The sequence below is a fragment of the Anopheles bellator genome, chromosome 1 (assembly GCF_943735745.2).
Source record: "Anopheles bellator chromosome 1, idAnoBellAS_SP24_06.2, whole genome shotgun sequence".
Taxonomy (NCBI): domain Eukaryota; kingdom Metazoa; phylum Arthropoda; class Insecta; order Diptera; family Culicidae; genus Anopheles; species Anopheles bellator.
In genome coordinates, this window is record NC_071285.1 from 351,009 (window position 1) to 373,184 (window position 22,176).

The following is a 22,176-nucleotide window of genomic DNA, read 5'->3' on the forward strand; positions in this document are numbered from 1 at the left end:
TGTGGATAGAGCGAGACGAATGGCATTCGGCGATATACAAATATTTCGGCTCTAATCGGACCGAGATCCAGTTGATTTCGGCTCTAATAGCTCCTCGATTCACGTCGTCCGGAAGATGTTTTCCTCGCTGCTCAACGAACGTAGCAGCACACTGTTGCCATCACCTAATGGGCCTAATGGGCCACTGCCTGGTAGGGGCCAGCTGTGTGATAGGACTGTTCATTGTAGTGTTCCTCCTTAAGACCCTCGACCTGTATGTATTGCAAAACATTTTCCCTTAAAGTCGCAAAAGCCGTCGTTAGAATTTTCTTTATTGCCGCTGTAATTGGAAAATTGCTCCAAAATATTTCACACGCCCTAGTATTGAAACATTGCCGTAATATTGTTTGGTCGTTTCAAATACAAAATTCAAATTCAACGAACGTTCATACGAACTCTAAATCGAATTCAACTGCCTTACTTAGCACGGTCATTTTACACAATTTGAGCAACATAATTCTGCAGAACTAAAATTGAACGATGCGCTCCATAATGAGCAAAAGCGGCACACGAAGTGAATGTATCGAATATATAAGTTTATTTGCATTTATGTAGGGCGGGTACCTAATACAGCATGTGTTTCGCTTTTTACATTACTTCGACTGCCGGCGCCATTTTGTTGTATTCAACTAAGATTGCCTTTCGTTTAACCGTACGTTGTAGCATCAATTTACAGACACAGTTAATTACATGGTTTTGGTTATTTTGTTGCGATTAATATTGTAACACGTTTTTGCAAAATGTTGCCCTGCAAAATGTTGTGCCACTCGCGCTCGGTACTCTCGTTATACGGGGGTAGATTTGGGTCTATTGGTTACCCTGTACGGTTTGTCCTATCTTTGTATAGCTAATACCATCGCACTGTTCTGGACAGTGTAGTGACCGAAGGTGTAATATAAGTTGGGTGACGAAACAGAAAAGGCCGTACCCGCTGCCGTCACAGAATCACAGGGTAGTCGCTGTAAAAAACACTGATTATATGTGATGTTAGTGCCACCAGAACAAACTGAAAAATGTTAAAAGACAGCATACGAAACGATAACGTAAATATTTTAGCCTACGGTAAGTCTTAGCTGGGAAGTATCACATCACTTTTGGTAGCAATAATCCGTGAGCCCATCCGAGATTTTCGGCACCTGGCACGTCAACAGTCCATAGAGTACGACTTTCATTCTACAACAACCACGTGATGTATTACTTTTCTGTGTATTCTAATTCATTATTGGGTTAGTACTGTTTCACTCTAACAATGCGTTCGGCGATGGCTGCCTGGGAGCAGTTTCTTTTCCACACAACTCGCCACCGGTCCTTGAGCCAGAACGGCAGACCATTTGAACATAATTTACCTAATGCATAATGCAATATGCACATTAAAAGCGTAACCAGGCTTACCGCAAAAAAATGCTACATCGAAAAATATTCTACCAACGAAAGGGTCGCGATCACTGACGATCGCCTTCCGGAAGAATCCATTTTGTATCAATCTCACTGGATGTTTGTTATAATGCGTTCCTCTAATCATTTGAGCACACCAGACGATTCTTTTAGCACCGTGCAGCGCATTCAGTGCCTCTGGGTACACCAATGCTGAACAGAATTCATTGGATAGAGTAAAGTCGTAGAAGGTAGGAGTACAAAATCCGAGAATCACAGCAAATTTACTAGCGTTATCATTACTATTACTATTGGTTAATTTCTTACAGTAATCAGCGATTCAAACAATACAGATAGCTCTACCGACAGAAAACGTTCTCTTCGCACTTCATGTTATTGTGTTGCCCTCAATCCCTGACCAGTGCGCGTCAAAGGCAAAACGATACTGTAAGACGTAAGACACAATCTGTAAGCTGCCCTCCTGCATCTAATCGGACCACTTCCCATATTGGGACCTTACCCGTAGGAAAACAAAACTGATAGAAATGACTGGTACCTCATCGAAGAGACTACTCGGAATCGCACCGTACGCAGCTCTACTGTATACATCAAATAGCAAGCACCGCGAGCGTTGAAGTGAAGCCATCCTCCGTTACCATGGGGGCATATAATAGACTATTGGTTCCACAACCTACTACTACTGTTATAGCGCGCGGTTTCCGACCAAAGCCTATCGCCTGGATCGGTCCCTGCATTCTTTAGCGGGCAGCGCCCGAAGGATTCCGAATGATTTGTCTGCATTTACATCATGCCTCTTAGTATAACGCTTAGTATTGCTTTCAGTATTTTTCTTTAAGGAAACTACTAACGGGCTAGAGGTTTACGAATGCATGCATATTCTCTGAACGACTGGCACTACGCTGGCAACCCAAATGAGAAACTTTAGGCAGTCAAAGGATGCGCCACAAGAAGCTGGGTTTCATTTGTTTGATATATATATATATTGTTATACATGTTTAGTAGCAGCTCTTTCTGCCTTCAAATCCTATTGCACGGCACGGGTCTTCGAGTAAGTCTCTAAATGTGTATGCTGTGTGGTTACAATGATCGCGAATTGCGAATTGCTTCTAAGATTGCAGCAGGCAGGCATTGTTACACTGTTCATTGTTACACAACATGTGACCGTTTCGAAGATGCTGTTGGGGTTAATGCCTGGTGCGATTCAAGTACGAACTATGAGGGGGCAATGCAGGCATTGTGATGGTGGAAGATGTTGGATGCTTCAATCACAACGGAGATCCAAGTACACTGGGTAAACTATTTTTACAAAGCACCAAAATCATTAGCTGTTACACCAAAAAAGGGTATCACTGATTCAACAAAGTATTAGTTGCCATTGAAAAGCATTGCAGTGGAAAATGAACGCCTACTATGCCGCGATGTAAAACTATTTAAACTAAATTAGTATAACTTCAACGGTACAAGTGAAACTAAGTGATGTATGAGTTAGTTGCACAGTTGATTTTCTATTGCCACAAAAAAATCGGTAAAATGAAGTGCTCGCTCTCGTACCAGTCATATGAGCGAAGTCTCATACTAACGCCTGAACCGTATTTTTTCAACGAAACCAATCGATAAGTACTCGCCAGGGGAAATTGTCCTACGTTTTTTATGAGTACTGTCTGCAAGTGATGTGTGATGAAGGTGTTACTTTGTTCGATCTATCTATGACTAGCGAATGTGATAAGAATCCAATGAAGTACGTTTTTCGAACTTAATGCTTAAACAAAAATAACTGCGTGTATACGCATACGCGTCGAAATCAAAACGAAAAAGCTCACGTAACGCTATTCTCGGGAGACGTCTAAAGCACCATGAGTAAGCCACTTCTTGCCAGTGAGCATCTTGCTAGTCCTAGGGCTACTAGGACCAAGCTTAGCGTTCGCCACATTGATTTGTCGATGAACGTGTTCAGTTAACGTGTAAGCATTCTGAGGGGCTGCGTTGGATACGGGTAACTTTAGTAGCGAAAGTTTTTACACGATCCCACCTTCGCAGCCGATGTTTGTCAGTATTTCTGATGGCCCCCCGGCGGTTGATGGAACGGATGGAGATGAGCCTGCTGGCGACGTAAGACTTTGTTGTTGTGCAGTGATGGCTGATGCGGTTGTTGGTGCGACTGAGGCTGCTGCGATTGCTGCTGTTGCTGGGACAGCACCACTGACAACTGTAGGAGAGGCGATAACATTATTGACGGAGGCTTGGTGCTGTGCCGTGACCGCCGCGGAACCGTGCGGAACATGATGAAGATAATGTGAATGAAGTGTCGGAGGTGGAGCTGGATGAGGATGATGGTGATGTTGCTGCGGTAAGGCGTTCGCATTGGCGCTTGCGGACATAGCATTGTTAGCGGTGCTCTGTGAGATTGTGTTGCTGGCGAAACCGGCCGACAGTGGCACGCTATTGGCAATAGGAGCGTTGCTGTTCACTACGCTGCTGGCACTACTAGCACTACTGCCGACGCCGGCCGTGCCAAAGGTGCTGTTACTGCCAACCGGACTGACGGGCGTCGTAATGCTGCCACCGTTGCTGCCCAGAGACCCAATACTGCCAGTGCTGCTTCCGCTGCTGCTGCTGCTGCCGCTGCTACTGTTGCTTCCACCACCAGCGTGACTGAGAAACGGTATGCGGGACGAGATGGCACCGGCGGCCACAGCTGCAACTGCCGATGTGCCCGACAGCTTCGGCGGTATCTGGGGCTTGTTGGGTGGAATCGGTGGTGGCACCCCGCGCCCACCGACCGGTGGAATTATTGTCTTCTTGATGGTCGCCGTCGAACCCCCGATGACGGTTGGTGATCCGGCTGATGATCCTGCCGCGGCGGCTCCGGGCGCTCCGATGACGGTCACAGCTGCAACGCCCACCGCTTTACGAACGCCCACACTGGTCATCTGTGAGTTTGGGGGTCACGGGTCCGCCAGAGGGTGGAAGGTTCGAAGTTATAAAGTGATGTGCAGAAAACAAGTTCGGTGTTGAGATTTTTCGATTGTTTGGATTTGTTTTTCAAAATTTGCATTCGGTTTTACAATAAGATTGATTGATACTGGTTTTACGGTTAGTTTTTATTACTTTAGTGTTTAGTTGGTAGTTGTTTCTGTGTTTTAGTGTTCGTAACGTTCGGTACAGAATGGGTTATCAACCTTATACCACAAAACGAAAATGCCACAATGTTAGAATAACTAGTAGCGTTAAATGTTGGGTAACTCATATTGCGCGTTAACGAAACTTTTTAAAGATAACTTAAACTAAACAGCTAAACCGTCCGAAACCGAATATACAAAACATAGCGGCGCGCAGCACAACTCTCGCTCACTCTAATGCAGCCTTTGCCCTATGGTTCTGTCCCCAGGATTGTTTGCCCACGATCAACCTGCCTCAAAAAGAGCGCTGTTAATGATAAAAGCTATTAGTGGCACACAATAGCTCGGCTGCCCTGCTGTCTTCCCTATGGTTAGGTCCTACGTTATTGGTAACCGAAAGAAGCAACGCATAAACCCTACATAAAATCCTGTTTGGCAGGGAAAGGTGTTGGAAAGCGAAGGAGAAAAGGATACCGGGGTTCGGTGTGATTCAATTCGACTAAAAAAACGGGATCGCAAGGACTATCGACCGATCGCTCATGTCGTCGTCCGATTTCATCGTGTTGCATGTGTCTATCGTTTTACTGTATACATGGCAGTGATCATCGCGGATCGTGGAAGTTTCCGACGTTTCCGACGATCGGATTGTTTTGCGATTTGGGGTTGATTTTTTTATTCAGTGTTAGAGATATAATTTAGTGAGACAGGGTTGGAAAATAAAGTGAGAAAAACAAAATTAGCTAATTAGAGAGGATAACGGCGGTTTTGCTGTAGGATTGTGTACGTGTAATCAATGTTCTAAGAACTACGTTTTGAAAACTAGAAACACAGCCAGCGCACTCGATTCAATCGTTTTTAGATACATCTTTGCACAACTACATGGAATGTGTTCGTTTTGCAAACTATGAACACGATGCCAATGCAAACGATTTCTAATGTACAATGTATAATAACAGAAATGGCGGACGCATCGTAAGCAAACCAAAGGATGATCGGCACTTTCTTGTTACACTGTCGGACGGGTGAGTTTTCGAAAACGTAACATGATCGGTAGCGGTGCGGTTATGTAAAGCTCACGAAAACAATGAACCAATGCTAAAATAGCTACAACTCGTCACAAACCCGACTAGTGTGCTGCATTAGGTTCGCAGAACGACAAAAACGGCGTACAAGTGATGATCATATGTAACATTCATGACTTCATGAAACAACTAGTGAGCAATGAGAGTGAAAGATTCAAGCAAAAGTACAAACAAATACTGAACAGATAGAGACTAGAAGCATAAATCAACCAAAATAAACAAACACAACGGCGAGCGACGTGGGACGCAGTCACTCCTTACTCCAGGAAGGGGCGGGCAAAAGATCGGAAAGAGTTTGTGAAAGATTGTCCCACAGGCTCACACTACCCTCTGTCCCTCTGTAGCCGCCGCCCCGTCACCATTAAGCGTCACACAGATACAATAAAAAAACAAAAACAAACTCAATCGGAAGGTACTCAATACAAGCAAATTGAGTAGTGAAAATGAGGATACTCGTCACACTCGAAACGTATGATGTGAATGCCGTACGGGGCCAAAGATAGCTTACCTTTCCCGCTGGCGTGGTGCTGGCATACGTGTCCGATGGCGTGGCTCCCGGAACGCCTCCAGGGCTGGTGCCCGTCACTTGGCCCACGGTGTTGGGTGAAGTGACCGACAGTTGCGAAATGGCCGTCTGACGAATGAGTTGCCCGGGAGAAACGGATCTTGCAATGCCGGTGGCTGTCGAAATCGATAAGCGGTTTCAAAATATTAGCATCAAATAGTGAACAAATCATTGGAAACACAATATACTCAGCAGAAAGCAGAAATTGATTGTTCAACAAAAAAGACGATCAAATAGCGAACAAATAAAAAGCCAAAATTAAACAAAGCTCGAAACAGGAACCAAAGACATTCGTATATGGAAATGCACATTACTTGGTGCAGACACGGGAACGCTCGATACGGTTGCGGTCGGTTGGACCACCTTCGTCGCCATGCTACTAATCATCTGCCCCGGGAGGACACCCGGCAGCACTCCTCCTGCTGCTGCGAAGGAAGTGCGTGAGAAGGAAGCAAGATATAGAAGATCCCATTTAAGACCACAATCACTACGATCACTGCTGCCGAGCGTGAATCGAGTTACGATCCGTTAGTGACTGGAAGAAGGGTATTAAAGTTGATAAAACTTACCCACGCCACCACCGGTCACGATTGCACCGCTTCCGGGAATACTGCTGGACACACTGGCCGGAGAAACACCACTGCCGGCACCACCGATCGACGGACGCGACGGTACGAGGCCACCGGGCTTCGTCGGTAGTTGCGGCGCCACTAGCGGATGCCGTATTCCGCCCTGCTTTCGCAGCAACTCAATTTCCGCCTTCAGTTGCAATATTTCTACCTCCTGATCTTTCACTCTGTCGTTGGCCGAAAAGTAAAAAAGAGAAAGGACACGCTCTGTGAATGTTGCGACCTTTCTAATTCTCCTAGAAATTAACTCCGCCGTTTCACTACTCCGAAACTTATCGTGGGAAGTCAGGTTTGGGTCCACAGGTGCGCATTACTGCTGATTGGATTATCTACGACAATTTCACGAAAGTTCAAGCTATTATCTCATCGCGCTTATCATTTACTTCATTGCGTTATTCTGATAACAGCGAGTGCCTATGAAATCACTGCTGTGAAGCGAGGACGCTGTGCTACGATAGTGCACTGATTACGCAATGAAGTAAACATTCCTTCCACGAACTCTAAGCGGTCCCTGTCACCACGGCCGCAGCAACGTACCGTTTTTCCTCCTTCGCCAGACTTTGGTGAAGCAGTTTGCGTTCGATCTTAAACTGTTGCGCCTGCTTCTCGAGTTCTGCCTCCATCCGGAGTGATTTTTTGCTCTCTTCCTCCAGCCCTTCGGCAATCGTGTCGACGCGTTGCTTCTCCTCCGACAGTATCTGCGCCAGGTCTTCGCTCCGCTTGCGTTCCTCGATGTACTTGATAATAATTTTCTTCCGTTCCGCCAGCAGCAACAGTACGATCTGCTTCTGGCGATTCTTTTCCGCTTCGAACTGCTCCTGAATCTTCTTCAATTCGATCTCGACCACCTTGTGCTGTTCGCGCTCGTGATCTAGCTCCTGCTTCAGGCGCGACCGTTCGATCTCCAGCCCGTACGTAATGTCGTCACCTTGAGCCGTCGTGTGCTCGTGTTTGCGCCGCTCATCGTACAGCTCCTGCACCACGCGCTTGTGGCGTTCTTCGGCGTCCTTCAGCGCCTCGATCATTTTCGCCTGCGCCTGACGCTGCTGCATAACGAGCGTGGCCAGCGAATCCATCTGCTCACGGACACCGCTTCGCTGGTCATTCATCAGGCGCATCTCGTGCTCGGACTGGGCCGCCTGGATGGAGGACTGCCGGCTGGCAATATTACCGCTGGCCGCTAGCTGATCGCGAAACAGTGCCGCATGTGGGTCGTTCAGGTTGGTCGATTTGCTGTAGCGCGGTGCCGTCAGCAGTTGCTTTATCTTTTCCGTCTTCAGCACCGCGATAACGACGTCGCGTGCCTGCAGTTCTCCCTCCAGATAGCTGAGCAACTTCAGCAGATCCGCTTTGCTGAAGTCGATCTTTGGATTTCGCTAAAACAAACGAGAGGAAATCGAAGGTGAAACGTGCGATAAGTATGGTTACGTACTCCAGAAAAGGCAACAAAACGGTTTTTGCTGTCTATTTTACAACAGACTCGTTACGCTCCGCTATTCGTACCCGGCGCAATGCTTGACCTCCTGCATTAAAAAGGATTGTTTTGTTGAACTAAAAATAGATAACATGTTAGATACATTTCATCGATACGCCGCCGTATGTAGAGGACGAGCAGCATCGACGGTGTACGGAAATGGCAATCCTTTTAGTGTTCCCTTCCGCCAGCTTTGGGGGCCTTCGTCTGATGTTCCGGCTCCGATTACAGCGACGACGGAAAAACCACCAAAGGCCGTAACCGGTCAATCGTCCTCGCCCTTCGGTGCAATACGGGGGCCGGCGACGCCACGAAACACGCGCGCATATCGTGTTCACTGTCTTGCCGGATGGAGCCGGGATCATGTTCTTTTCACTCTTTACTGTCTTAAATTTGGCCGACCGACCTGCTCCCTCACTCTCTTGCTCTCCTGTGAGCAATTTCCGCTTCCTTTCCCTCGCACACGCAGCACACAGGAGCGATGACGGACGTGGAGCGTTGAAATATTGATTTTTTTCATTCCCATTTTCCCTAGCCGCCGGTGGAAAACCCGCGTGCGGAGTACCATCCGAAATAGAGTGACAGAAACCGGGCGTTTCCTTGCTTCATTCCTCCTCGGGGTATTAAATTCTCTTTCGCCGTCCTCTCGGGCCGCAAAAGGTTTAGTTTCCCGAATAGTTTGCTCACCTTCAGCGTGTCGCTAGTTTGCTTGATGGCGGCTAGGTCGGCTTCGCTGAACTTGACCGTTCCCTTCGGTTTGTCCGGGGCGGCCGCTTCCCCGTCACCGCTGGAGCTGGTGCCCACCTCGGCCATCGTTTGCCGACAGAGTCGTACTCGGGTTCCCAGTGTGCTGCCGTTCGCTGTACGCGGTTGGAAGCTGCGGATGTGCAGCCACCGCCCGGTTCACTCTCGTACGGGAGAAGAAAGAAGCGGGATGAGCCCCGCTGTGTGGCCGGAGTAGTAAGCGGGTTGTTCGGGTCGCGGACACCCGATCGATCAGCACTTTGTGTCTCTCTCTCTTACACACTTGGGCCCTTGCTGGCTGACCCCACACTGGAGTTCGCCAGGGGTTCGATTTTACGATTCCGTGTTGCGGACACTCCGTGCTCCCAAGCGCACGCACCCACAGATGGTAGCATAAAGCACGGAATCACACTGCACGCACGCCGACACAGGGCGCTGATTCTCCAGCTGGACACACTCTCGGCACGCACACCGCGCTGGCGTGTTTTTTGCTCAGCGCTTCTTCTTTGCTCTGCTCTCTCGCTGAAGGTCGCGGCGATGATGATTCGATTACAGCACACACAATTCATGCATTCTGCCGCTTGGCCATGAAAGACTTCACAGGACGAAAAGTAGGCGACTGCATCGTTACACAAGAAACCCACACACTGATGCGCTCACGAACTACAGGAAACAAATAGAAGAGAAGGTGAACGGAAACACTGGCACTGCTTCTCCGGCACAAAACAGGAAGAAGCACTCATTCTCGAGTTCGCGAAGAACACTTCAAACTAATTTATGCGCTTCTCAGGCAGGATGACGATATTCTCGCAGCCGCTTCCTACACACCAAACGAATGTTTACCTTCTTTCTCTCGCGGACGCGTTCTGACAAATTCGTGCAATACCGCCTTACACAAACACACTCACAAAGATTCTTTTGTTCCCATCCCCCGGAAGCGACAACCAATCGCCCAGACACCTTTTGAAACTTGGGAGTTTGATGAACAAAAGTCCTTTATGAACAAACTTATGCACGCACGATTTTGGGCGAACGCGATCTTGCAAGTCTAAATGCTTTTCTTCGCTGTTCTGGCGTTTGACTGAAACGAGGCACTATGGGCAACTTGTATCGTAAAGGGTGACATATATTTTTTGGGAATCTATGGACTTTTGCCAACATTTGTATTTCTTTGCATGTGTTTTGATTAAATTCAACATGTTATACACGCGTTCCTAGTGTAGTATTATTGTTGATGACGATGATTCATCGTTGTTCGAAATCGTCATTTAAAATCATACCTTTGAAACACCCTGCAACTGAATTTTATTTGTGAGCAGCAACAACAATAATCAATAGCTTTGACAGCACGCGAGAACCGGAAATCTGAACCGGTTCATCGTTTGCTTGCTGGTAAAATGTCATAATTGAAAACAATGTAAACAAGAAATTTACTGTTCGTGTTTATCAGTTGTTAATTTCATGTTCTGTGCCAAAGCTTCAATGCATTCTTTGGGAATTACAAGTGCTAGTTAGAGTCATTAGATATTCACAATTCACATTAGTCACTATGAGCATCGCTGGAGAAACAAGCATGTAAGTTCATGCTGAACACAAACCTTACCTTGCGAATGCATAATCCGGAAGTACTTTCTCTCCTCTATAGATCCCTAAAAATCCCGTTCCCCAGCAGGCGTCACGCGGAAATAGCGTTCGATGCGCTGCGAGTTGATAGCGAGCCGAACCGTAGCTTTGTAAGGAAAACGATCAAGCACGAGGACAATTACCTGATCCTGGAGCTATCCGGTGAGCAGCCGAAAAACGTGCGCGTGGGACTGACCGCATTCTTGGAGTCGCTTATTCTGTGCTGTGAAACGCTCGATCAGTTCGGTCCGCCCGTGTCGGAACAATATCTGCACTACTAACAACGCAGCCAAACCGAAGCAAGAGCCATGCCGGAACATACACCAGCTCCAACTCCCGGTCGGGCTATCTACGGATTCGCACTGTTTCTACTCTTCAAAACGCTCTTTGCCATGTACGTCGTATGGGCTTTCGTCCCGACCGCAGTGTTTGATCATGTTGGTCTCGTCTACCTGCCGGACAAATACTTCGCCCTCTTCATACCGATTGTGGCCCTCGTGGCCGTGACGCTGTTTGCCTTCCTCATCTATCCTTCGCTGGCGCTCGCCATGACACCGGATGCGGATGAGCGAGAAACGATTACCGATGGGTTCGCCATCGTTCGGTGCAAGTATCGCTTCCCGGATGGCCAAAGTTGCAATCAGCGTGTCGACGATCCGTACGGTGCGGGGTGGAATGCAAAGCGACACTGCGAGAAGCACGCAACACGCCTCAACGAGCAGCAGCAGCGGACGGTGCGAGTGGCCAACTTTTGCGATTGCCCCTACGAATCGCAATGTCTTCTGCGCAAAGATCCGGACTATCTGCCGACGCTGCGAGCCAAAGATCCCATACCGGCCGTCTGTGACCTTAGCTTAGCCAAAGTGAGTCGTGCACTCTACCGAAGGTATTAGGGTGTGCCGGAACACACAAAACGTTGTGAAATGGGTCCGTTAAAGATTTAAGCAATCAGAATTTATTATTCAATCTTCATATTTATAGCTAGTGGAAAAAGAAGATAAAAGCACCCTTGACTAACTCAGTCGTCCGTGTCGGCCTTTTTGTTTCGATTGCGATTCTTAACGTTGTGCGTTTCGTAGAAATTGCTGCCGATCTTCTTCCGCTTCGCCGCACGTTCGACTGCTCGCTTCTGTCTCGATGTAAGCTTAACGGTCGGTTTGGAGGTAGTGGCCGTGGAGCTGCTAGTGCCAGGTTGCGGTTCCTCTGTCTCAGCCGGCGACATTTTCTGTTTCTTTGAGCCATCGCCAACCTTTTCCCTGGCACTGCGATGCACCACGCGACCCGCATCTTCGTCGTATTCGTCTTCCGAGTAGAAGTCACTGATACCGGATGAATCGCCATCGTCTCCGCCCGAGCTCTTCTTGCGGTTGGCCTTCTTCGCCTTGGCCTCATTCTTTTTCTCCTCCTTCAGCTTCTCCAGCAACTCCAGATCGATCTTATCGATCTCCCGAACATCCTCGCTCTCGAACTCAAGGTTAACCTTGATCTTCCGGAAGTCCTGTATCTGAAACAGTTCACGGCCCTTCCTTACAGACTCGGGAAGTGTCGGTGTAGCCGTCACGCCCGAGTAGCTACTCTTCTGATCGTCTTCCGCTTGCACCGTTTCGTTCGCTTGTTCTTCGCCGCCCTCTGATGTTTCAGTTGGCGGCCGTTCGGAGACCGATTTCGGTACTTCGAAGCCTTCCGGCGCCACGTAGAACGGCAGCCGCCCGCGTTGCCAATCGTTTAGTATCATTTTGGCCACGGTCTGCACATCCGGCTCGCCCTTCTTCAACAGTTTGCCCGTTTTGCGGGCGATCTGCTCGAGAAAGTCCACATGATCTTCCCACTCAGTAATACCGTACGTCTTGATGACGTACTCCTTCCGGATGCGCCGCAACACCTCTTCGATGTAATCCTCCGGGTTGTTGACCAACTCGACGCGCACCACGGCCTTCAGCACCTTTTCCGTGTCGGTTTCGGCAGTCGGATACACGATCCCCGGGCAGTCGATCAGAAAGATGCGCTTCATCAGCGTAATGTACTGCCAAACCTTCGTTTCGCCGGCGATCGGTGCCACTTTGCACACCTTCTTGCTCCGCAACGCGTTGATGACGGACGACTTGCCAACGTTCGGGTAACCGATGAATCCGACGCTAATCTGCTTTTTGTCCACATGCAGTTTCCCGATCTGGCGCAACAGATTGATCAGCGCACCCTTGCCAAACGGGTGCGTCAACGATGCGTGAAACGCGATCGTCGGATACTCTTTGCTCAGAAGCGCCACCCAGCGCTGTGTCACCCAGATCGGCACCAGATCCACTTTGTTCAGAATGAAGAATAGATGCTTGTGCGGTTTCTCCTTTCGCAGAAAGGTTTCGATGTACTTCGAGCGCGTTCCCATCGGATCGCGGGCATCCAGCACCTGCAGCAAAACGTCCGCCGAATCGATCACCTTGTGGAGCTCGTTCCAGATGCGCTTGCTTTGGCCGGCGGCAAAGATGTACTCGCGCACCGCATCTCGCACACCACCGTCGTCGCGTTCTAAATCGTGGTCTTTCGTCTCATCGTACCGGTCCGCCGACTCCTCGGCTGTCCGGGTGAGATCCTCCAGATCACGAACCTTTAGCGACGGGCGCTTCCGGAGCTTCTTCTTGCCGAACACCGTATCGTAGCTCTCGGTATCGAGCAAATGCACCCGCTGGTAGCGTGCCGTTTCGTTCAGCAGTGTGATGGGCAGATTGGTGGGCTTCATGATCACTTTGTACGGATCATTCACCGCTTTGCCCATCTCGTCCTGAAACTTTTGCAGCGCTTTCTGCGAGATGACGCGCGAGTTGGCGAACCATTTCGGAGTCGGTTCAACTCGCGCCACTGTGCCACTGGCAACCCAACCCTGGAACGGGGCCGGCGTCAGGATCTTGCCATCACGATTGCGCTTGGCCTTGAAGTTCCGGTACATCTGCAGCCGCTTGATGGTTGCCTTCGTGCGCGGTTTAGCGACCCCTTTCAGGCCTTGGGCCGGCCGGTCCGGGTTCATCGAGTGTTTCGCCTTGTTCATCTGGGTCTTCCGGGGCGGCCCCGGCCGCGAACTTACTTTCGGCATCCTGGATTATCTGGCTTTGTGAAACGCGCGACTAAATTACGCCGCAAAAAGGACCGCAACAACACGCGGCAGGATGTTTTGACAATTGGCCAGCCGGGCGTTTTGACAGCCCATCTATGTGAGCCCGGAACCCAGCAGCTAGCATGTAACAATCTTTGTCCATGAATTTTATGTTTTTGATCATCTTTTTCACTTTTTCTTACGATAAGTCAACCACTAAGAGTACTCTTAAGCATTTGTTCTTTACTTATCGTTGGTATGTGAAGATAGATTATTAGACCAAAACCCATTAAGGGAAACAAAATTAAGGCAGGCATTTTCGCTGGATCGGAGTTCGGTGGTATGCGTGAGCCATGGAAAACCAAAAATGCGAATTGAACATAGATAACTTATCTATTCTAGGAAAATATAACTAAATCACTTTTTAAAATATTTTTATGACTGTTAACCACCTTTTTCTCATAGTGCGTACTTGCGGTCAGAGCCCGGGAACGCTGAGAAATACTGTCAATACGACTGTCAAACTCAGGAAACAGAAAGTTCCAACAAGTTCTGTCGAACAAATAAACATCGAAAACCTTCGTCCTGCGTCCTCCGGCGATTGAATTAAACTCATAACTAGTTTCGCGCACGAGTTTCTCTAAAACGTAAACGAAGGCTTTAACGCTGAACTGTTCGCATTCACCAAAAATGCGCGTGTGAGAGATAGATAATTCCCCGGTGATTGTACGTGTTTTCGGTTAAAGTGGTCGGTTTAAAGTTAAAGTATTCTCGTGCCTCGCCACCGATTCACGGTTCGTGGTCCGTTGTCGTTCGTAAATAGTATCGAAATCGCGGCGTGAGTAGGCCGCCATCATCGCGTGCGTAAGTAGTGCACGTTGGAATTCGAACCATCTCCGGGCAGCAACCGAAAGGCTCGGCGGTGCGCAAGAATACCAAGTTTCAAGTTCGACCTGCGGCTTCGGCCAACTTTCTCCTCGACGTTTCGTGTGTACCGCCGAAAGTGTGCTGTGGCCGCGCAGAAGTTCAACTAATTGATGATTTTGTTTTTGAATTTTAAATTTGACTTTTTCACGCCTCTTTTGGTAAAAACGCTCCGCGATGACGCTTTCGCACCGGGTCCGACAACGCAGCCTCCACGGTGATAGTGAAGAAGGACTTTGAGATGTGGGGTCAAAAGTTTCAATCTCGCAAAACGTGCCAGTGACGCACATGCTGTAAAACAAAACGACCCAAGACCGTTGTTCTGACCGCAAACCCTCCGAAACGCATCTTAATCGATTGCCGTCTGGTCCGATGGCCTGATTCGTGATTGTTTGCTTTTACTACGCCTGCCCCTCATCCTCACATACGCTGGTGGTCAGCGGTGTGAGCGGCATTTATTGTTGACCGTTATTTGTTTCAGTTTCGCTCACAGTTTGATTCCGAAAGTGATAAGAGAAAGTGCTGTGTGCGATGTTTGCAAAATGAGGAAAAGATCATTGGCCTACTGAGCATACGCACTCAGTCGAAACTTCCCCCTGCGATAAGGAGGGAAATTGTGTTGGTTTTTTATACGTGTGACGTGTTATGCTGCAGTGCCTACCAGCTGATACATACCTTTCTTCAGGTGTGTTGCCTTGGAAATTGTGCTGTATGCGGTTTACTATTGATACTGCTTGGTCACTGTGAATACCGTTCGAAGCGCCACTGGCTGGCGGTTTCTCTCCACTTTTGGCGTGTTGATTGATCGATCGTGAAAAAGGCATCGTGTGGTGAATTTCGCGGCAACGCAACGAAGAAGAGCGTGAATCTATGGACGTTGCATTATTAGCGAGCGAAGAAAAGAAAAACGCATACAGCAAACAGCAGTCATGGCGCAGGCCGTAACAACGACCGAACAGTCCCGGAAGAATGTGGAGTTCATTGTAAAAAATCTGTTCGCTGGAGGTTAGTTGAATTTTTGCACAACTGCTACCTAACGCCGATTTCGAATAACATAAAATTCATTAAATTAAATATGAAACTGCATTTTCAAAAAACCTTTGCGAAACGTCTTGCAATTGGATACCAGATCTCTGAAGTTTGCTTTCAAGTCATACTAACCACTTTTAAAATGAGTACACCGCTGTCCACGTATTGCTCTCGAAGATTGATAATATTTCAAACAATTAACAAATGCCGTAAAATATTTCGTTGAAAATGATACAGAAAACATGTTTTCATTGTTTAACACTCACTTAACACACTCGCCGTTCATTTGACGCTGATCAACTGCTTGCCACGCGAGTTGCATACCAAATTGGACATAGTAGCCGTCGTTAATGTGGCTTTACGCACCTTTACGCGTCACATATGACCTTAACGACCCATTACAGCGGCCCATGGAAGAGATGAAAGAAACTCCATGCTTAAAATCTCCCGAACGATACTAACAGCGACCCTTGGCCTCCCGTCGCGTCTAGAGGAAATGTCGCGCTTTTTGCCACTTTCATTTTCAGTTTTTTCTTCGAGGGTTTAAGGCTAGTTGATAGCCTCTATAAAAAAAATGTGGAAGACCGCGAGCCATCGTTCCGACTCACAGACCGCAAAGCAAGTTGATGGTTTCATTGTGCTACTGTGACACCCGGAATCGAATCCGTTCCATAGGAACGGTTTCTGTTAAAATGTCAGTCACGTTGCAATAGAGTCCAAACGGGGTTTTCTGCAATAGAACTTGAATTTAAATAGGTGTAAGCTTTTAAACAAACATCACAATTCTTGCTTCATCCCTTTTTTCCTATACGTTGGCAAAGTAAATGCAAATAAAGTCATTCAATGACTGTTAAGAGAGGTGATGGTGCAACAGTGGGATGTGTGCACATCAAGACCAATGGAATCGATTGAGCAAACACCATCGGCCACAGCTGCAGTATGAGTAGTAATCATCCGTCATCATCCTTCGTTTTAGGTGTGGCCGGAATGTGTTCGAAGACGGCCGTAGCCCCACTCGACCGGATTAAGATCCTGCTGCAGGCGCACTCGATCCACTACAAACATCTGGGAGTGTTCAGTGGGCTGCAGCATATCGTGAAGAAAGAGTCCTTCTTTGCCCTCTACAAGGGCAACGGTGCTCAGATGGTACGGATATTTCCGTATGCTGCCACTCAGTTTACCGCCTTTGAGATGTACAAAAAGGTAGGTTCCTATTTGTTTCGATAACCATGGCTCTTGTGCTCAGCACTTATGAGGTCCTAAAACAGCAAAATGTTTTACAAACATTCACTATTCTCCCTAATCTTTATCAGTACCTCGGAAAGGTGCTTGGCCCGAACTTGCCGATCAAGCACGCGGATAAGTTTGTCGCCGGAGCATCGGCTGGAGTAACGGCCGTAACTTTGACGTACCCGCTCGACACGATACGAGCCCGACTTGCATTTCAGGTGACCGGAGAACACCGGTACAACGGGATTGTACACACAGCTTTAACCATCTTCAGGACGGTACGTAACCCTTCGCTTGTTATTATTATCTTTTTCTATTCGTCTTAAAAATATTCCCCAAAATCTTTGTGGCTTGCCAATATGAATATTAATTTGACCTGAAGTCGTTCTATTTGTTAGCATGCAATTTATGGCTTTGGTTTTGAAATGAATACCGATGTCGATAGCGATATATTTTGCATAATTAAACTAATCGTAAATTTTGGTGTCTCCATCGGCGCAGGAAGGTGGAGTTCGCGCCCTGTACCGCGGCTTTGTGCCCACGCTGATGGGGATGGTACCCTACGCCGGATTTTCGTTCTACTGTTTCGAGATGCTAAAGTTTGTCTGCATGAAGTACGCACCGGGAGTGACGTGTAAGAAGTGTGATCGAAACACCGGTAAGTGATCAATCGTAGCGGCCAATGTGGCGATGTTCGCATGTGTGACTAATGTGCCCTCGGTGCACCCGACATTCTAATGCGCAGGCGGGCTGGTTCTTTGCGTGCCGGCCAAACTCCTGTGCGGAGGATTTGCCGGGGCCGTGGCACAGTCCTTCTCCTATCCGCTGGACGTGACCCGAAGGCGGATGCAGTTGGCCATGATGAACCCGGAGACGGCCAAATTCGGGTAAGCAGCGGGGCTCCGTCGACATCACCATTCGCTTTTATCGCACTACTCACTCCGTTGGCACTCCCATTCACGTGCTGGCCGTGGCCGATGACGTTCGCCATGCGGAAAAAAGACTAAAAATAGTCGAAAAGGGAAACCTCTGCCAGAAAGGGACACTCCGCAAACAAAGGGGTGCCGCGGACGCTCAAGTGGGTCGCTAAAATATGTGCCTTCTTCAATCGATCTCTTCCGCTCTTGGCCGTGTCGGTGTTGACCGAGCATATTTGCATATTCGCGATTGCATAACCACTGGGCCCGGTCTGCACAATGCCGCCTCTGAAAAACGTGACGCATTGATTCGATGTCCCGTCACGGAACCACGTGTTGGCAACCGCGTCATAAAAAAGAGCGTGTTTTAAAATTTACAAATTTCACCCTCTACAAGCACACCGCGCGCGCTACGTGGGGCTCTGGAGCGGTGGAATGTCGTTTCGAGGTTAGCCGGTCAAGACACGGTTCGCCCGCGACGCGTTCGTGATGATAAACTTTCCCATCGCGTATCACTGATCATCGGCCGGTGGCGGTGACGGTCAGCGCTCCAAGAGGGCCGGTTCGCCAGCGTGGCATTCGCGCGAGTGGCCAACACACCGTCGACTTGTCATTTGGGCATTGTGTAATGCGCTGATGAAATCTTTCCCAAACACAGCGCGCCTCATAACGCGGCCGCGGGCGGTGCGGATGCCGGCGGTGTTTTGCCACCAGTTGGGGCGGCAACCGGTTTGGCTGTTTTATTTTGGACTTTCTTGTCCGCTCGGAAGCGTTGTCGCGTTTTCATCCGGGTTCTCCCGAATGCCCCCTACGGCAAACAATTACAGATGTGCTTCATTTTGATTTCCTGGTTCGAGCGTCTTGAACGGTCCCGCTCGTGTTGGTGTGGCCACACCAAAAGACACCAAAAGTTAAGAATGATGCGACTCCTGATAAGATTTTATTAGAATGGTGCGCAGTGTCCGGGCAGATTGTGCCATACTTTGCCGATTCCGAAAACGAGATGGGACCTTGGCGAATAACAGAATTAAATTGATTCGAGTCATTGGCAGCCCGTAAAGTCCAGTACGCATCAAAATTCCCACCAGGAAGTTTACTATGCAGCCGCTGGTCGGCTCAACCCTTTGCGGAACACGGCAATTAACGGCACGGCATCCACGTGAAGCGAAATCCATCGCTTCTTCTGCGATGGCAGTGTGCCTTCCGGGCGCGCGAATGCCGGCCACCCTGCGGAGATTGAAACATAATCTGTACGCGAACGTCATCAGACCTCGGCAAAACATTGATGTAATTAATCCTAACCAACGGAGCGTTTTTCGCTTGTGGCCATTGTGTACCGGCGGTCGGTAGCCTTTCCTTCTTTCCTATTGTGCGGGGTCTCTGCGGTTTCTTTCACTTTCGTTACTAACTATTTGTGTTTTATCTTCTTCCTTCATGACTCGTTCGTTCGCTTGACATTCGGCTTGGAAAAAACAAATCCCACTGATGGTGGTTAATGGTGATGGTTTCACTGGGTTTGGTGGTTTCCCGTGGTGGCTCTGTGGTCATAAAAATCGAAAATGATCGTTAAAAACACCTGCGCGCGGATCGGCTCTCTCTCTCTCGGGCCCCCATCGGTGGCCATCCATTCATCGGGACTCAACTATAATTACTTCGCATGGTGATTCGCGCGGGTATTGCTGGCCGGACAACAAAATCACGAAACACAACTTACATCGGGTCGTTACATCGATTGTGGCCGGCACCCGTTGAAAATAACTCGCAAAACGATCGTCCGGGTCTTATGGTGTACTTTGTCTCCCTCCCTGTGCGGCCGATTGGGTAACGCAACAATCGACCGACCACGACAACAACGACGACAACGACACGGCGATGGAATGTCATCATTCCTGGTGGTGGTTTGTTTGTGCTGTCCAATAACCAATAACCTGCAACTTTGGCGCTTCGGTTCAACGACGCCGGCTGATGATGATGACACTACTTACCGTCTACTGTACACTGTACACAACAACACTGCCCTGCCCTATTGAACACTAATTCGCGAACGTGGCGAAATGAACCGGTCGGTCGGCTACAACGCGACGCGATCGATGCAAATACAGGAGGTGGGTATCCGTGAGATGAGTGCCAGCTTACATTCCATCCACGTGCGTGCGCTTTTTACTTCGTCTTCGGCGGCGAACCGGTCAACTGTTTGCCCGATCTTCGCCGTTTCGCCCATCGATAGCTGATTGAATAATTTATGCACGATCTTCGCCATTTACATCTTAGTTTGCTGATCGATAGTAGCGATACGGCTGGCGACGGGCCGGCCGGACGGACTGCTTAAACATATTACTGGCTTTCTGTTTCAATCGTCGGCACGACAAAGGCGTAGTTCCTGTAGTTAGTATGCTTATGCTCCCATCTCAAAAAGTCTTGCACCCTGCATGACAATCGTCATCGCCTGTCAGATCGTAGAGATCGATCCGGTTTTTATCGGGCACTACAAGGCACATCAGACCCCATAAAACCTTTAGCCTCTCTTTGGGCCGAACAAGGGCGGGTTCTAATGTCACTCGGAATGCCACGGAAACGGGTTCCGTGAAGGTGAACTGAACATTGCGACCTCTGCGCTACTTTTCCCTGGTTAATTGTATTCAGATACGTGAAAAGGCTACCCAATCTGTTTTCGGGTCATTTCATAATGATACCAAAACACCGTTAGAAGCGCGGCGCGATTTCCAACATGAATTTAAATGAGCATAGATAAAGGTTTGACGTTGCTAAATCACATACTTTTCGATTCAGTGTTTATATTTAACCCACATTAGCGTAACGCAGTTTTAATTTATGTAAAAAAAGTGTAAATTTTTAACTATTTCACCCCAAAAAATCTAAAGGAGCACGATCGCTGAAGACATTAATAGTCGTTCGTTGACGTCCAAAGTTCATTCAAACGAACGAATCATAGATGCCCTCCTTAAATTAATCCAAGTAACCAATGTATAGCTTTTTTATACCATTCTCAACTTTTATGACGCAGTCATATCGACTAATCACTGACACTAAATGTACATAAAAACACCCAATTTGCTAATTAACATGCTTGTGCCCATCCAGCGGTGGCTTCAGTCTATTATCGCTTTATCTAATTAATTCACTTTTTTCAGTATATTCTAATTAGCACTCCGCACGTATAAAAATAGGTTTCATTCAGTCTTTTCTTGGTGGCGATAACGCTGGCCATTCGTTACCCTTTATTAATATCCGCTTTTAATTGTCCGCTAATCTACTTTTTCAGCATGGGTATGTGGAAAACGTTATCCATCATCTACAACGAGAACGGCATCATCCGGGGCCTATACCGAGGGATGTCGATCAACTATCTACGCGCCATTCCCATGGTGGCCGTATCCTTTTCGACCTACGAAGTGCTGAAGCAAGCGCTCAAGCTGGACACGGGCATGAAAATATAACCTGCGCCCAAGTGCGCATCACCACCACCACCACAACCTTACCAGCTTACCTCCAGGGGGCTGTAGCCCTTCCGGCCTGCAGACCGGCTGCAGATGGCCCGAGCCCCGACTCATAATCACCGACAGTGGCCAGTGAGGCGCGTTTGAGGTGACGATGTTTTAATGCTTTGTTTTTTATTTTTTCAACACTGTTAGATTGTTCGTTTCATTGTGCACCGAGATGTGACCGTTCTTGTTTAGGGACCCGATACGATATGCAAACCGAAGATCAATGGGGCTTCCAATATACTTATTTATTTGTGTTGACATCCCTTCGCCGCCATTCAGTACATCAGTGATGTATGGATGAACGACGTGGTGTGATTGGCATTCTCCCTTAAGAAATCGAACAAAATTAGGCGAACAACTTCTGATAAGAATACGATCTGGTGTCGTGTCGTGCTTTTCATGTTTGTACTTAAAACTAGCAGAAAGATCACCCATGTCAGCTTTGAGTAGGGAACGATTTTTTCATTGACCTTTATTCAGTTAATAAACGGTTTTATGAGGATCCGAAACGCAAAAGCAATGGAGAGCCGTTACTTTTTTCTTGCCGAGCAGATTGGCTGCGTGGACGGAATGTGGAGGTTGTAGAATTAGTAGCATACTACTCTTAAGGCCGACAAATGACAATTAGATAAAGACTGTGCGATTTTTACCACTATCACTCCGTTCTATGCATCGCGTCGCGGCACTGTTAGGCTGCAAGCATTTTCTTTCTTAACGAACCTACTTAAGACTACTACACCACATATGTTGAGGACTGGGAACGAATGAATAAAGAGAGAATATATCATTTTGTTAATACGTTTCGTAGCCAGTTT

General features: G+C 48.0%; 5 protein-coding genes across 7 annotated transcripts; 3 read left to right on the forward strand and 2 right to left on the reverse strand.

Annotated features, from left to right (window-relative positions):
* Positions 1-655: 655 nt before the first annotated feature.
* LOC131215928 (CTTNBP2 N-terminal-like protein) lies at positions 656-9,116 on the reverse strand. The gene is made up of 6 exons (XM_058210326.1): positions 8,991-9,116; positions 7,367-8,205; positions 6,770-6,996; positions 6,515-6,616; positions 6,144-6,316; positions 656-4,364 (listed from the first exon to the last, which is right to left on the reverse strand). The coding sequence occupies exons 1-6, from the start codon at positions 9,114-9,116 to the stop codon at positions 3,450-3,452; spliced, it is 2,382 nt and encodes a 793-aa protein (XP_058066309.1). The 3' UTR covers positions 656-3,449.
* A 1,359-nt stretch (positions 9,117-10,475) lies between these two features.
* LOC131206397 (EKC/KEOPS complex subunit Lage3) lies at positions 10,476-10,951 on the forward strand. The gene is made up of 2 exons (XM_058198932.1): positions 10,476-10,622; positions 10,693-10,951. The coding sequence occupies exons 1-2, from the start codon at positions 10,597-10,599 to the stop codon at positions 10,949-10,951; spliced, it is 285 nt and encodes a 94-aa protein (XP_058054915.1). The 5' UTR covers positions 10,476-10,596.
* Positions 10,952-10,978: 27 nt separating this feature from the next.
* On the forward strand, positions 10,979-11,685 carry LOC131206396 (uncharacterized). The gene has a single exon (XM_058198931.1). It carries the CDS (start codon positions 10,979-10,981, stop codon positions 11,561-11,563), a length of 585 nt encoding a protein of 194 aa, XP_058054914.1. The 3' UTR covers positions 11,564-11,685.
* On the reverse strand, positions 11,616-13,816 carry LOC131206394 (nucleolar GTP-binding protein 2). The gene has a single exon (XM_058198930.1). The coding sequence runs from the start codon at positions 13,753-13,755 to the stop codon at positions 11,689-11,691; it is 2,067 nt and encodes a 688-aa protein (XP_058054913.1). The 5' UTR covers positions 13,756-13,816; the 3' UTR covers positions 11,616-11,688.
* Positions 13,817-14,310: 494 nt separating this feature from the next.
* LOC131210412 (solute carrier family 25 member 16-like) lies at positions 14,311-22,134 on the forward strand. 3 transcript variants are annotated; one of them, XM_058203657.1, is made up of 7 exons: positions 14,311-14,549; positions 15,161-15,684; positions 16,685-16,911; positions 17,022-17,216; positions 17,440-17,596; positions 17,684-17,825; positions 21,139-22,134. In XM_058203657.1, the coding sequence occupies exons 2-7, from the start codon at positions 15,609-15,611 to the stop codon at positions 21,311-21,313; spliced, it is 972 nt and encodes a 323-aa protein (XP_058059640.1). In that variant the 5' UTR covers positions 14,311-14,549; positions 15,161-15,608; the 3' UTR covers positions 21,314-22,134. The 3 variants fall into 3 exon arrangements, with proteins under 3 accessions (XP_058059640.1, XP_058059648.1, XP_058059657.1); XM_058203665.1 differs by having other exon boundaries at positions 14,311-14,481; XM_058203674.1 differs by having other exon boundaries at positions 14,320-14,402.
* The last annotated feature ends 42 nt before the right edge of the window (positions 22,135-22,176 follow it).